Here is a 14763-nt window from a genome sequence, read left to right as displayed (position 1 = left end):
AGGGAAGCTCTGTGTTCTAGCTGTTCTCCTTCTGCCGGGAGGAGGAGAGATGTGATAGGTCGGTCAAGCCTGGAGGCCGACCAGTCAGGATGCTGCCGGCGTGTAGCCCAGCAGGACCAGTGGTGCTGGTGGGCAGGAAGATCCCTGGGGTGGGGAGCTGGAGAGAAGCCAGACAGGGTGTGTGGGGGCGGGGAAGAGTGTCTGTCCTTCCAGGTGCTAGGGAGGAGCCAGACCAGGAGCGGGGGCGGGGCTGCAGGGGAGGCCAGGAAGGTGATGGCGGGCATCGCAGAGCATCTCTTAGGAACCACGGAGAGGACCGAGATGAACTCTGGGGCAGGAAGCAGGCTTGGGAGGAGCAGCGAGCTGGGGGTGGTACCCCAGGGAAGCTTCCGAGGAATAGGGACATTGGGGGGAAGCCAGCCATGCAGTTCTTAGGCCGGGATGGCTGTGTTTCTCTCTGCCCACCGTGTTTTCAGAGAGGGAGGCATAATGGATGTCAAGTCATGGGTGGCATGAGGCCCCTGAGGGTCAGAGAAGGCAGACCCCAAGCTCAGCCTTAGAAAGGGGAGGCTACAGAGGGAGGGGGGTGTTTGGAATGGAGTAGAGCATTTGCATGCGTAACAGGGCTGGGGCGAGGGAGAGAGGAAGTGGTAGAGAGATGAAAGGAAATTACCATACATCAGGATCTTGTTATTCAACCTAATTTTCAAAGGGGCACAGCTGTCGCGCTGAGATAATCCGTTAATTATAACAGCCATTGTGCTTTGGCAATGGAAGAGAAACCGAGGCTGGGTTACAGGCCTGAAGGCTGGGGTGGGAAAGGGCCTTTGAGGGTCCAGAACCTCAGAGAGGGGCCAGGGAGAGAGGCAGAGTGGGGTGCTGGGCTCTCAGGACCAGAGGACAGAGCAGGGCAGGGACCGGGCTGCAGGCTCTGCGCGGCCGTCAGCGTGGAGGCGATGAGGCCTGTTGCTTGCCAGTTGGCGCTATTGCTCCTGAAGCCAGCCTCCAGAACCTCCCATAACTCCTGGAGCAGTTAATTTTATTGAGCAGTTACTATGTGCCACACCCTACTCCCTCTAAGCTGTTCCCTATAGTGAGAGCCTTTCCTGACCCCCTTTTTTCAGAAGAGGAACCCCGCCCCCCAGGAAGGTAGCTTGTCAGGACCACCGAGTGAGGTAGCTGGCAGAATCCTGTGTGATCAGAGAGTATGGCCCTGACGGTCCAAGGTAGCCTGAGAGACAGGACCCACTGAGTGGGTAGACACAGGAGCTTCCATGGTTTAAGGCATGTCATCACTGTGGTCACGGGTGACCCTCCCCCCCCCCAGTAGTGTTTCTGGGGCCTTGGGTGTGGACAGAGCCTCCTTGTTCTCTGGGCTGCAGCTGCAGGCCCCCTGCGGCCTCCACAGCCGCCTTCAGGCTGGTCCCCAACCCCCAGAGCAGCTACCCTCAGGGCCAGGAGAGGGTGTTCCATGCCACCTCAGGTGGCACCCTTGATGGCCTTTACCACCACCTGCCTGGAGGTAGGAAGGGGACAGACAGCTGGCTCAGTCTCTGGGCAGGGCTAAGAGTCCAGAGACACCTCGATGCCTGCTGGGGTCTGGGAGAGGCAGATGGGAGGCAGTGAGTGGTGAGAGGGAACCCTCGCTGTCCGGGACCCCCAACCATTTGGTCCAACCTTGGCTCACGAGTCAGACTTAGGCCCCATGTCCACGCAGCTTTGAGCAGGAACTCAGCAGAAGTCATCTGGCAGAGAAGGGGCTAGTTCTGAAAGTTCAGCTGTGACCCCCATGTGACCCAGAAACCCAGGTAGCACTGTGGAGGACAGGTAGCAGCAGAGGTCCTCAGAGAGGGGCAGCAGGTGCGGGGCGCTCTGTGAAGAGCTCCCTGCTAAAAGCCAAGAGGAGGCCAGGGATACACGAGGCAGTTTTCAAGTTCTGGACAATGGATGTCTCCCAGCCGGGCCCAGATTCAGTAAATTGGCAGGACCAAAGAGCCACAGATACATTCCGGAACCCTAGACTCACCACTGGAGACTCCCCAAACGATACCCCGTGCTGCTGATGTCTTAGAGTTGTGAGACCCAGAGCCACCGTGGGGCGGAGTGGTATCTGGTGCGGAGGGAGGTGAAGGTCCACTGTGGGGGCTTGGAGCAGCCTGCTGGTGTTCCTGCCCCAGACTCCAAGAGTCCCTGTCTTGTTTGCCTCGTACCCAACAGTCCTCAGGGATCAGGGCGCCAGTCAGGGAGGACCGTGCCTTCTGCTCTGGCTTATAGCAGGCAGCTCCGTGGCTTTACCTGGTTGTCCATGGTGTTAGTGGACTCCAGAAACAGGGATGCAGCTTTCCACACTGCTAGCTAGCTAAAAACAAAATTTAATTACTGTCCAGATGAAGCAGGGTCCCTTGGCGTTGCATGAGTCAGAGCCTGAGGCCAAGGAGGAGACAGCCACTGCGTAGCACCTGGAGATCCAGTCCTCTCCTCTGCGTAGCTAGCAGTGCTCAGAACAGCACAGGCTCACAGGCCAGCTTCCCCGGGATGAGCCATCTTCCCGGAAAGCTTCCAGGCCTCGTTGCCGCCTTTCCTGCCCATGTATTCCCCTGACAGGCCAGGCTACCCCAGTGGGCTGCATGCTCCAACCCGGAGCCACCGCTTCTCCCCAGAGGTCCCCTGACATACTGCCCTGCCTTGGAACGACCCTAAGGATATCGGAAGGCAGGAAAATGCCCACCCTTGGGACCCTGGAGGAGGAGCAGACTGCAGGTAGAACCGAGAGGGTGGGCCTAGCTGGTGCCTGGTACATAGTAGGTGTTCCATAAATGTTTATTGAATGAATGAATGGAGACCATGCAGGCAGAGGCAGCGTGCGCGCGCAGGCACTGTGCAAGAGCGGGTCCAGTGGAGACCGGTGAGTAGTGCCCAGGGGCTGCCGCTGAGCCAAGTGGGGGAGGGAGGAGAGGCCAGGCTGGGAGTGAGCAGGCCTGATAGGGGAGACAGAACAGGTGGTGGGGGTGAGGCCAGGGAGAGAAAGGGCAGGGTCAGGTGTGGGGAGGAGAGCCTAGGATGGGAGGTGGGTTCAGGGGAGGAGAGACCCTGTGAGGGTGGGGGAGAGCAGGGGGGATTCTGCAGGAGTCAGGAAGGGACTGGGGTACTGTTAGAATGGACTTCCCTACAGAGCCACCTAAGGGGCCCTGTGCCTGGAGTCTTAGGTTGGCTGGGGCTGGGGCGGGCAGGAGCTGGGCCAGGCTAGCTATCACAGAACTGCTCACAAACCAGGGCTGGGCCCCCCTGGCATACTGGCCAAGCCCAAGGCCTGGTGGCCCTCCTTGACTTCCTGCCTGCAGCTGCTTGGAGGTCTGGCCGTGGTTACTGCTGGGATGCCTTGGGAGCAGGGACGTAGAGGGGACCTGTGAGCTGGGAGGGGGACACAGTGGGCAGAGCCTGAGACCCATGCACACTGCTGCTCTCTGAACGGATGACATTGAGGCCCAGAGACAATAAGCCCCGGACTGCAGGCCTTGCACAAGGAACCTACTCCCCAGACCGCGTTGCCCCAGAGTGGATGCTCTTCCTGTTCCAGGGCTTCGCCTATGGCAGACCCTTCTTGGCCGTGTCTCCAGCCAAGAGTTCCAGGCTCCATATATGTGGGGAAGGGTTGAGGGGATTTTTTTCATCTCTGGAGGCCCACTGAAGCTCAGAGAGAGCAAGCTGTGTGTACTGCGCAGAACAGGTAGACGAGGAGCCCCTACAGGGTGTCGGAAGTGAAGTGCCTGAGTGTGCCCGGAGGGATGGCATGTCCCTCCGGCCTGTGACGTGGCACAGCTATGGCTGCTCCCAGCCAGGAGTGATGCAGAGTGGGTGCTGAGGCAGAGGGCAGAGGCCAGCTCCCCAGGGACGCAGAGCAGCTGGCTTCTGGGCTGAGACTAATGAGACGTGACGGAATGGGGTGGATGAAACCCAGCACCTCGGGTGAGACAGAGACAGAGCGGGCCCCCAGCTGTCCGGGGTGTTTTGAGGGTGTCGAGCAGTGTGTGCATGGGGCCCTGGGGGCCCGGGTGACATCTAGGGCAAGGTGAGAGCAACATTGACTCAATGCTCCTGCCGTGCTGACAGAGGGAGGAAGCCAGGCCTGGTGGAAGTGATGGCTCAGACATCGGCCTTAATGCTGTGTCCTGGGTAGCCCAGTTGTAGGAAAGACCTGGAGTGGCTGAGGCTAGGGTAGGATGAAGCTGACATCATGATTGGGGGGTGGGGGGGAGGGAGGAAGAGGATGCAGCAAACAGCAGGCTTGTAGTAGATGCAAGTGTGGGAAGCAGTCCTTGCAGAGACCCTAACAAGACTCAGGCTGGCTGAGGTTCCTGGCTGTGTGACCTTGGGCATACTGCTATTCCTCTCTGAGCCTCTGTCTCTCTGTCTGAAATGAGCAGGTTGACAAGGCCAGGAGACTCAGGGCATTCCCTGACACATCTTGAGCCCTCATTGATGGTGAGTTCTACCTCTGACACCCTGGCCCTGAGGATTTCATGGGTTTCAGCCTCTCTTCCTGCCGTTATCCCCCATCTCTCCTGCACACAGTGGCCCAGCACTGGTGTATTGGGGCCTGCTGCGGCAAGCATGGTGGTTACACCAGCAAACACCATAGAGACGCACTACTGTGCGCTGTGCTGGGCTGGTGGTGTAGGGGTGTGGGTGGCAGCCGAGAACCTGGTGTCACAGTTGAGCACAGTGAGGGGACCACAGCTAGCTTGAGCGACAAGGGGGTCCTCTCAGGCTTGGTGACAAAGAAGGGGGTAAGGTGGGGAGCAGTTTAGCAGAGCCTTGACTGAGGTCAGGCAGTGGGTGTGCTGAGAAAGTCTGTGCCAGGCAGAATCATGTGTAAAGGTCCTGGGGTTGAGGCCCACACCTGGTCTCAGCTGAGAATTACTTGAATGACAGAGAAGCTAGCTTCCCAGGGGCTGGGGTGAGCTCCTTCTGTCAGCCAGGGGTACACTGAGGGAGGAAACTCACAAGAGGGCCAGTGTATGCCCTGCTGCCTTGAGTCTAGCACTTGCAATCTTCTCGTCTGTTAACTGAAGCATTAGCCACACAGGGTTGACGTCCAAGGATATGTCAGAATCGCCTGAGCCATTGGAAAGGCACCTCTGGGTGAGGAGACTGTAGCCCAGAGAAGGTGATGAGCCCACCTGTGTCATACAGCTCTGCGTTTGACCCGAGAGCCCCTTACTTCCGGTGCCTGCACTTTTCTCTGCCTCCCCCCCAGGGCTCATCACATTGCGATCCTGCTATCAACTTGCCAGGTAGTTCAGTGGCAGTGCCACAATTTCCCAGCTTCAAAGAGGAGGAGCAGAGATCTAGGGCTGTTTGTCTTAGAAGCTTCTGTAAGGAGAAGGCGGTAGTAAGCCCTAGTGCACCACCCTGAGGCCCGAGCCTTGGCCCCGGAAGGTGGAAGGATGTAATTGGCCCGATGGCCCAGTGCTAGGTTCTAGAAAGGCGTGGTGAAGTTGCTGAAGGTTCGTGAGCTCTGGCTGGGCCTGAGGCGTCTGTCCCGTTTAATCTGGGGTGACGGCACGGATGTGAATTATGACACTGGGGGACCTTGAGCAGCCTGGCCCTGCGAGGAGTGTGTACCAGGGCTGCGCTGCCGTCAGTGCTTCCTTGCTGATTCCTCCATCTCTAATGGGTGGCCAGGGTACCAGCCACGTTTCCATGTCCTTTCCCTGTCTCTCTCTTCCCCCCACCACAAGCTGAGCAGTGGCCCCCAGGGAGCGGGAAGCCTGGGGTCAGCACAGATGAGAAAATCATCTATAGGACAAGTGTGCTCTGCTGTGGCCCAGAGGTTCCTGGAAGTCCATGGTGCCAGTCATCTTGCCACATAAGAGGAGAAACTGAGGCTCAGAGAAAGCCTGAGGCTCACCAAGAGTCTCAAGTGGGCCATTCTCATTCACCACAGGCTGTGGTGTCACGGTAGAAACCACACCAAGCACACTGCTAGGCCTGGGCTGCTGTCCTGTGGGAACCTGCTGTTGCCCCAGCTGTGCCTGTGGGGTACATCCACTGAGCTTCTGTGTATGGGAACGAGGGCTCAGGCCAGCGTTGCACTGCAGGGAGCAGAGGACCCCACCGAGGCCTGGGGTTTGACACCCTGGGTCCCCACTCTGACCTGGATCACATTCCCTCTCTTGTCCTGGCCCCAGCTTCCCTGTAAGAAAATGGGAATCCTACTGAGCCAGGGTTCACCTGCTCACATGGCGGATGCCAGGATTCTGAAGGGAAACTGTGGCCAGCTGGGTCAACCTGGCCATGGAAGGCAAGCCTGAGACAGAAGAACACCACCAGGTGGCTCAGGCAGTCTCTCTCTCCAGCTCTGACCTACACCCCCCACCCCCACCCCAGTGCCCACTGGTTGTTGGCTCTTCTTCCTCCTAAGGACTCACGGGAAGGGACCTCACGAAGCCTGTAGACTGGCTAGACTACTCTTTGCCAATGCTGCACAGCTCTGAACTGTGTTCCCTGCCTGTGCTGGCTTTGTCTTTGCTGCTGCACGCCTCCTAAGCTTGCCCTGGGGCTCAGCACTGCCACAATCGGGCTCTGGGCAGCTGATTTCACACTTCTTTCCTCCTGACATGCTCTTAGATGTGTTTGGGGGCTTAGCTGATCTCAGCCTCTGTCTCCTTGGCAGCAGGTACCTGTGTCACACTGTCATACTCAAGCCTGTCACCTCCCTCCCTGTGGTCAGTCATCCTATTGGATGTGCTCCCCATTTATCTCTGTGCTCCCTCCCTGTGGTCAGTCCTCTGTTGGATGTGCTCCCCATTTATCTCTGTCCTCCCTCCCTGTGGTCAGTCCTCTGTTGGATGTGCTCCCCATTTATCTCTGTGCTCCCTCCCTGTGGTCAGTCCTCTGTTGGATGTGCTCCCCATTTATCTCTGTGCTCCCTCCCTGTGGTCAGTCCTGTTGGATGTGCTCCCCACTTATCTCTGTGCTCCCTCCCTGTGGTCAGTCCTCCCTCCCCAATTGTCTCCATGCCCTGCTGTCACTATAGCTTCCTTTCTCCATCCTCCCAGGTATGCCCGTGCTTGAGGAGCACCCTCCTGGGAGCAGGGGAGACTGACCTTGTACATTTGACCCCAAGACCCTTGCACCCACCCCCTGCACACCTGCACCTCGATCTGGTGAGCAGCTGGGCAGGGGTCCAAGTGCTGCTGTCAGCGCCTTTGTGGCCTTGTCCTCTCCCTGGCTGCACCAGGCCTCAACGGGTGGTGGGCAGACAGCCCAGGCTGAGAACAGGGCAACTGACGCATACGGGACACGGTGCGGGGAGCCTTCTCCCCACCGTGCATGCGTCACGGGGAAGAGTAGGCGCTGGGCCCCAGCCCAAACCATCCTGGGGAGCAGAGGAGCAGGGCCACCTCAGGGTGACCTTGAGGGCTTGGGGGGAGCTATGGGGCATTCTGTCTACCCTGGCCTGATTGGAAAGGATGGAAGCCAGGGGGAACCAGCACCTCTCCAAGCCATAGCCCCTTTCAGCCCCTCCCCTGGCCTCTTCCTATGCCCCACCTCACCTGGGCTTTCCTCAACTATGGGCAGAGGACCTGGTTCTGCCTAAAGTGGTATTGTTTTAGCTTGGATCTGAGCAAGGGGAGGGACTCTGTTTATGGCTGAAGCTTTGTAAGCATGCACGCACACACATGTATGAGCAACATACATGTGCTTAAGAGGCATAAAGGGGGAGTAATTGGCTGCATTTCCAAGGCCACGGACATGATTGCCTGCCACCATTGAACACAACCCCAGCATGTGTCCCTGGGGTGGACCATCCCTGTACATGTCCTGTGCACCCACACATACTCCTGCATATGCCAGCCTGCACGCTCGCTCGCTCGCTCGTTCGCTCAGTGTATCCATTAGAGCCCTTGGGTCTGCGCACCGAGTCAGCTGCACACCTGTGTGTGCACCTGCATACCAGTGTGGTCCCCAGACTGAGGAGGGAGGGACTGCATTACAGACGAGTGAGGGCTCCTGCTTCTCCAGACAGCATCTGAGAGGACTCGGCCTCTACCAAGAGGATCTGACTGCTGGTGGGAAACTGAGGCTGTGTGTGTCACAGGAGCCAAAGTCTTTGGCTATGAGAGCGTTGTGTGGTATGAGTGAGGACCTTGTGACTCCCACACTTGGCCCCACAGTGGGGAGAAAAGTGTGTCAGGGTGGCCTCCAAGGTTCCCAGCCTGCTACAGAGCCAGCCTTTGACCCAGGTTGGACCTTCTCAGTTGGCTTTTCAGCTGGCACTGCCACCGGAGCCTCCTCTGGGTGCCTTCTCATGTCTCCCTCCCTTCTCCTCTGCTGCTCACAGCTTTAAATTGGCTTCACTTTAACACAAAGTCTAGACATTTTTTTTTCAAAGTGCTCTCTTTCCTAGAGTCTCCCTGGGGGAGGAGCAGGAGGTGGCGGTGGCGGTGGCTCTTGTGGACACTGTTCTGGCTTTCCGGGACAAACGTGGATTTCTCTGACCATCTTGTGTCCTTGCTAGAATGCAACTGTCTAGGGCCTTCACAGTTCTTCACAGAGTCTGGAGTGCAGGGTGTGAGCTGGAGCCAGGTCTGGCTGTGTGCAGCCTGCAGGGTAACCCAGCCAAATCTCCCCAGGGCTTTGGGGCTTGGCTTCCTCAAGGGGAAAGTGAAAGATGAATCCGCTGGGCTGTGGGCCGTGACCCCCTGCTGCTGCTCAGTCTCCTGTGTCTCAGGAGGAGCCGCCACCAGATCCCACCTTGACACTTCCCATCGAACAAGGCCCAGGAAAGGGCTGGCTTCCCTGACACCATGCAGAAGGGTGATAGCTAAGAGTCAGTGCTCATCAGGCTATGCGGACAGGGCCCCTTGGTTCCTGACTCCATGGTGACTGTCAATGTCTTAGGAACCTTGATTTTGGCCTCACTTTGCTGTGTTACTTGGAGCAAAGCCTCATCCTTCTCTGATCCTCTTGACACTGGAAGGGGACATGAGGTGGTCCCAAGCCCTGAACCCTCTTTGGGATTCATGTGCCCTCCTCTCCTGGTGCGTGTGTGTGTGTGTGTGGGGGGGGGCTAGTCCCCTACTCTTGCCCCTCCTCCTCCTTTGGCTTAGTTCTGCCCACAGAACCAGCCCTCCTTCTGCAGAGACCCAGACCCTCCCACCCCCCACTGCCAGCCCGTTCTGCTCCCCTCCCCCATGGAAGCTGAGACAAGGGAATTATTTTTGGAACAGGAGCAGTTACACAACAAATGAATTATTTATCTTTGGGCATGGAGAACGAGGCATTTCACTGGGCTTCTTAATTCTTATCCGGATTTGGGGGTGCCCACTTGGATGTGTGGACATGTCTGTCATGTACACAGATGGTAGGGAGAGGGGTGTGTGTGTGTGTGTGTGTCCCTCCCATGTGCAGCCCATGCAGCTTTGGTTTCATAGGCTTTGTGCAGGCCAGCAGTTGCATGTGGACGCTGTGTGCAGGGTGTGCACCAGAGGGGTGGGTGTCCATGCACGTGTGCCCACCTTTTCCTCTCCAGTCTTCCTCCCCTGCCCTGGTTCTCAGACAGCCCCTACCCCATGGTAACTCTCCCAAGTCTCTCCTTCCCGCCTTGCCACCCCAGTCTTTTTTTTTTTTTTTTTTTGCTCTATAGAAGCAAGGGCCCTGGGGTCCTCTTTGGCACAGAGCCCCTGGTTCTAAAAGGGTATAAAAAAGAGGGATGGGGGCCTACACTGGATCCTGAAGGGGTGGGTCCAGGCCCTCGCACTAATCTGCCATCGTCTTTTGATGCTACCTTGCAGGAACAGATGGGCTTCTTCCTGTCTCCATCTCGCTTAGCATCCCTCAGTGTTGCGCTCCTGGTTCCTGTGGGAACTGCTTGAAGGTCTGAGCCTGGAACCCAAGGGGAAGGGGAAGGAAGAGGAGGAAGAGTAAGACGTCAAAGCCTGAAACCCTGCATACCTTTCCAACCGGAACCTGGAGTCACAACAACGCCCACTGCCTGCTCATCATCCTTCAGAGCATCAGGCGCCAGCTGTGTCTGTCCTGCCCAAGGCCCCTGTGCTGGGGGTCACCCCCAAGATGGTGACAGCTCCGGGGAGGACTGTGCTCCCAGCCCCAGCCTCTGGCTGCTAGGTCCCTCTGTGCTCCGGCCCTTCAACCCAGCTGGGCCTCTAAGGGGCCAAAGCCTGGGGCCATGCTGCGCCTGGGGCTGTGTGCGGCAGCGCTGCTGTGCGTGTGCCAGCCAGGGGCTGTGCACGCTGACTGCTGGCTCATCGAGGGGGACAAGGGCTACGTGTGGCTGGCCATCTGCAGCCAGAACCAGCCGCCATATGAGACCATCCCTCAGCACATCAACAGCACCGTGCATGACCTGCGGCTCAATGAAAACAAGCTCAAGGCCGTGCTCTATTCCTCCCTCAACCGCTTCGGGAACCTCACGGACCTCAACCTCACCAAGAACGAGATTTCCTACATCGAGGATGGTGCCTTCCTGGGCCAGACGAGCCTGCAGGTCCTGCAGCTGGGCTACAACCGGCTCAGCAACCTGACTGAGGGCATGCTGCGAGGTATGAGCCGCCTGCAGTTCCTCTTCGTCCAGCACAACCTCATTGAGGTGGTGACGCCCACCGCCTTCTCCGAGTGCCCCAGTCTCATCAGCATCGACCTCTCCTCCAACCGCCTCAGCCGCCTGGACGGCGCGACCTTTGCCAGCCTGGCCAGCCTGATGGTGTGTGAGCTGGCTGGCAACCCCTTCAACTGTGAGTGTGACCTCTTCGGCTTCCTAGCCTGGCTTGTGGTCTTCAACAATGTCACCAAGAACTATGATCGCCTGCAGTGTGAGTCACCGAGGGAGTTTGCCGGTTACCCACTGCTCGTGCCCCGACCTTACCACAGCCTCAATGCCATCACTGTCCTGCAGGCCAAGTGCCGCAACGGCTCAATGCCTGCCCGGCCTGTGAGTCACCCCACACCCTATTCCACGGATGCGCAGAGGGAGCCTGACGAGAACTCAGGCTTCAATCCTGACGAGATCCTCTCAGTGGAGCCGCCGGCCTCCTCCACCACAGATGCATCTGCTGGGCCGGCCATCAAGCTGCACCAAGTCACATTCACCTCGGCCACCCTGGTTGTCATCATCCCCCACCCTTATAGCAAGATGTATGTTCTGGTCCAGTACAACAATAGCTACTTCTCCGACGTCATGACACTCAAGAACAAGAAAGAGATTGTGACGTTGGACAAGCTGCGAGCGCACACCGAGTACACCTTCTGTGTCACCTCGCTGCGCAACAGCCGCCGCTTCAACCACACCTGCCTGACCTTCACCACGCGGGACCTCGTGCCCGGGGATCTGGCCCCCAGCACCTCCACCACCACGCACTATATCATGACTATCCTGGGCTGCCTGTTTGGCATGGTCATCGTGCTGGGGGCTGTCTACTACTGCCTGCGGAAGCGGCGCATGCAAGAGGAGAAGCAGAAGTCCGTCAATGTTAAGAAGACCATCTTAGAGATGCGCTATGGCGCCGACGTGGATGCTGGCTCCATAGTGCATGCTGCACAGAAGCTGGGCGAGCCACCGGTGCTGCCCGTGGCCAGAATGTCCTCTATTCCTTCCATGGTCGGAGAGAAACTGCCCACCTCCAAGGGTCTGGAGGCTGGGCTGGACACACCCAAGGTGGCTACCAAAGGCAACTATATTGAGGTACGCACAGGTGCTGCAGGAGACAGCCTGGCCCGGCCTGAGGAAGAGCTTCCAGAAATCGAAAATGGCCAGGGCTCAGCGGCTGAGATCTCCACCATTGCCAAGGAGGTGGACAAGGTCAACCAGATCATTAACAATTGCATCGATGCCCTCAAGCTGGATTCAGCCTCTTTCCTTGGGGGTGGCGGCGGCGGCGGTGGAGGCGGCGGGGACTCCGATCTGGCCTTTGAGTGCCAGTCCCTCCCTGCGGCTCCTGCTGCCTCCTCGGCTGCCACTCCTGGGGCGCTGGAGCGGCCCAGCTTCCTGTCACCCTCCTACAAGGAGAGCTCCCACCACCCGCTGCAGCGCCAGCTGAGTGCCGACGCTGCAGTGAGCCGCAAGACCTGCAGCGTGTCATCCAGTGGCTCCATCAAGAGCGCCAAGGTCTTCAGTCTGGATGTGCCAGACCACCCGACCCCCACAGGACTGGCTAAGAGCGACTCCAAGTACATTGAGAAAGGCAGCCCCCTCAACAGCCCGCTGGACAGGCTTCCCCTGGTGCCCACGGGCAGCAGCGGGAGCAGTGGTGGGGGTGGTGGCATCCACCACCTGGAGGTGAAGCCGGCCTACCACTGCAGCGAGCACCGGCACAGCTTCCCTGCTCTCTACTACGAGGAGGGCGCCGACAGCCTGAGCCAGCGTGTGTCCTTCCTCAAGCCACTGACCCGCTCTAAGCGAGACTCCACCTATTCGCAGCTCTCCCCCAGACATTACTACTCAGGGTACTCCTCCAGCCCCGAGTACTCGTCTGAGAGCACACATAAGATCTGGGAGCGCTTCCGGCCCTACAAGAAGCACCATCGCGAGGAGGTATACATGGCTGCCGGCCACGCCCTGCGTAAGAAGGTCCAGTTCGCGAAGGATGAGGACCTGCATGACATCCTTGATTACTGGAAGGGGGTCTCAGCCCAGCAGAAGCTGTGACCCTCTCCTCCCCCACCGGTGAGGTGATGGGGAGGAGGGCAAGGGGACTTGGGGGAAGGGCCCCCCAACAGGGTGGCCGGGAGACGGGAGACAGGCCAAGGAGCCTGGGGCCGAGGGGCCCCGGGCCTAGGAGTGGACGCACACGCACACCCGCACACACGCACCCACACATACACACTTGACCACCACCTGACTGTGAAGTAACCAACACCCAATAATAGCGGACAGGAAAACAAACATTTTCCTTAAAGTTTACAACCTGCTACTGACACCAGTTGTCTCTACTGTGCTGCCCAAGGGACTTCTTGCTGGGCTAGGGAAAGAGGCCAGAGAGGGTGTGGGGGGGGGCCTGAGACTCAGGCGGGTTTTGGTGGCAAAAGAGATCTGGGTAGAGGTCAACCATAGGCCTCTCATTCAGAGAGGCTATCCTCTAAGCTTGGGAACATTTCCCTTGGAGACATGGCAACATGTGAACATTGGGCATCCTCTCCTCCCACTTACGGATGGCCCAGAGAGAGGAAAAGAAGCCCTAGGGGTCTCTCACCCAACAGGTTACAGCTCTGTCTCCCAGCTTCCTGGCCCAGTGCTGGCCCCGCCTCCAGCTGCTCCTCTGGGCTCCGCCCCCATTCATCTGCTACTCCTTCCAAAGTTGTGGTCTCAGGGGTCTAGGGACTGAAGCAGGCAGGTGCTCTTTAGAAAGTCCATGGGCATCTACAAGGTGAAAGGCTATGGTCCCTAGCCCTGGGAGGCCAAGAGTAAGCAATGTCCTGCTAACCAGACAGAAGCAGAGGCAAAGGGTGCCACCAGCCCCCTTAAAGTGTCTTCCAAGTAGCCCTGGGGAGCTGCCTGGGTGTGGGGTGGTGGGTAGACCTGCTCCCCACTGGTATCTCAGGTGTAGGCCCCCATGCCACAGCCCCTAGTTTCTCTGGGTCTCCGGACTCCTACCCACCACAGAGAGGCAACAGTGAATGACAAGGCCTGGGGCCAGTGTGGAGATGATGTAGAATGTGGGGATCTCTCCCTGCATCCTCCACCCCACTTGTCTGGCTCCTGCTGTGTGCAGCATCTCGGCCTGCCTGGGAGGGCATCTGCCCCACCACACCCTGTCTTATCCCCTGGCTTAGAGGGGCTCCCATGTTTCCATGGAAATGGCCACCATCCTCTCTCTGACCCACTCCCAACACCAATCAAAGCACAAACAGTGAGGTGCCTCCTACTGCCCTGGTCAGGGAGCAGGGCCAGGTTCCTGGCCCCTCCCCTTCCTTAGCTAGTCCGTTGCCAAGGCAACCCAGAGCCTGGCAGTTGGTGCCCAGAGCGACCAACTGACCAACCATTGGGCTCTGGAGTTCTCTCAGTGTGGGTGGCGGCAGAGGGGGGTAAAGGAAGCCTGGCCAGGTGGCAGCTTTCTCGAGAGCCAAGAGCTTCTAGGGACAAGCTCTGGAGTCCCGAGATTAGGCTAAGGCATTGTCCTTTGCCTTTGAGTGGGCAGTGGGCCTGTGGGGCATTGGGACAGCTGTACCGGGCAGTTCTGCCCCCTGCCTGTGTGCCCCTCAGCTTCCCATTGAGATAGGAAGGAGCCTTCTCAGCTCAACCCCAACTTCCAGAGACTCCCTCATTCTTGCTGCTCTTTTTGGCTTACATGAGATAAAAGATCGTTGTGACTCTTGAGTGAGGAGGATGGTGGGCGAGAGGCATCTCACTTGACCTGTGAGGGCTCTGACCAGGAAAGCTAGGGCTATCCTTGGGGGTGGGGTATGGGGAAGGACCGGGGGTGGGGAGACTTGACTGAACACCTCTATCACATCGACTTCGGGGTGGGCTGAGCCCAGGGCTCACTCAGGGGTGACATTTGCAAAAAATAATAAAAAATAAAGAAAAAAAACTGTTCTGGGGAGAGGAGGGGACTGGCCAGCCTGGATATGGAGAATAGAGCTCCCTTAGCCACAACCCCACCCCTCACCCTACCCTATACCCACTGACCACCCTGAGAATAGCAGGCAGGCCGAGAGGCCAGGGGCGTGAGCAAGCAGACCCCTGTTATCTTTGCATGACGATTTTACTGTATTTTTTCTGAGCAAACATCTGTCGTGTAT

General features: G+C 58.2%; 1 protein-coding gene across 2 annotated transcripts in view; it reads left to right on the top strand.

The window, feature by feature from the left end:
* Positions 1-14535, top strand: part of Elfn2 (extracellular leucine rich repeat and fibronectin type III domain containing 2) — a 49527-nt gene extending 34992 nt beyond the window's left edge. For both annotated transcript variants that reach the window (XM_021183756.2, XM_021183755.1), the window contains exon 2: positions 9801-14535. In XM_021183756.2, the coding sequence (XP_021039415.1) occupies positions 10196-12670 (2475 nt within the window). In that variant the 5' untranslated portion in view covers positions 9801-10195 and the 3' untranslated portion in view covers positions 12671-14535. The remainder of the gene's footprint in view (positions 1-9800) is intronic.
* Positions 14536-14763: the final 228 nt, after the last annotated feature.

The sequence above is a fragment of the Mus caroli genome, chromosome 15, assembly GCF_900094665.2.
Source record: "Mus caroli chromosome 15, CAROLI_EIJ_v1.1, whole genome shotgun sequence".
NCBI lineage: Eukaryota > Metazoa > Chordata > Mammalia > Rodentia > Muridae > Mus > Mus caroli.
This window is presented reverse-complemented; position numbering and strand designations above follow the sequence as displayed.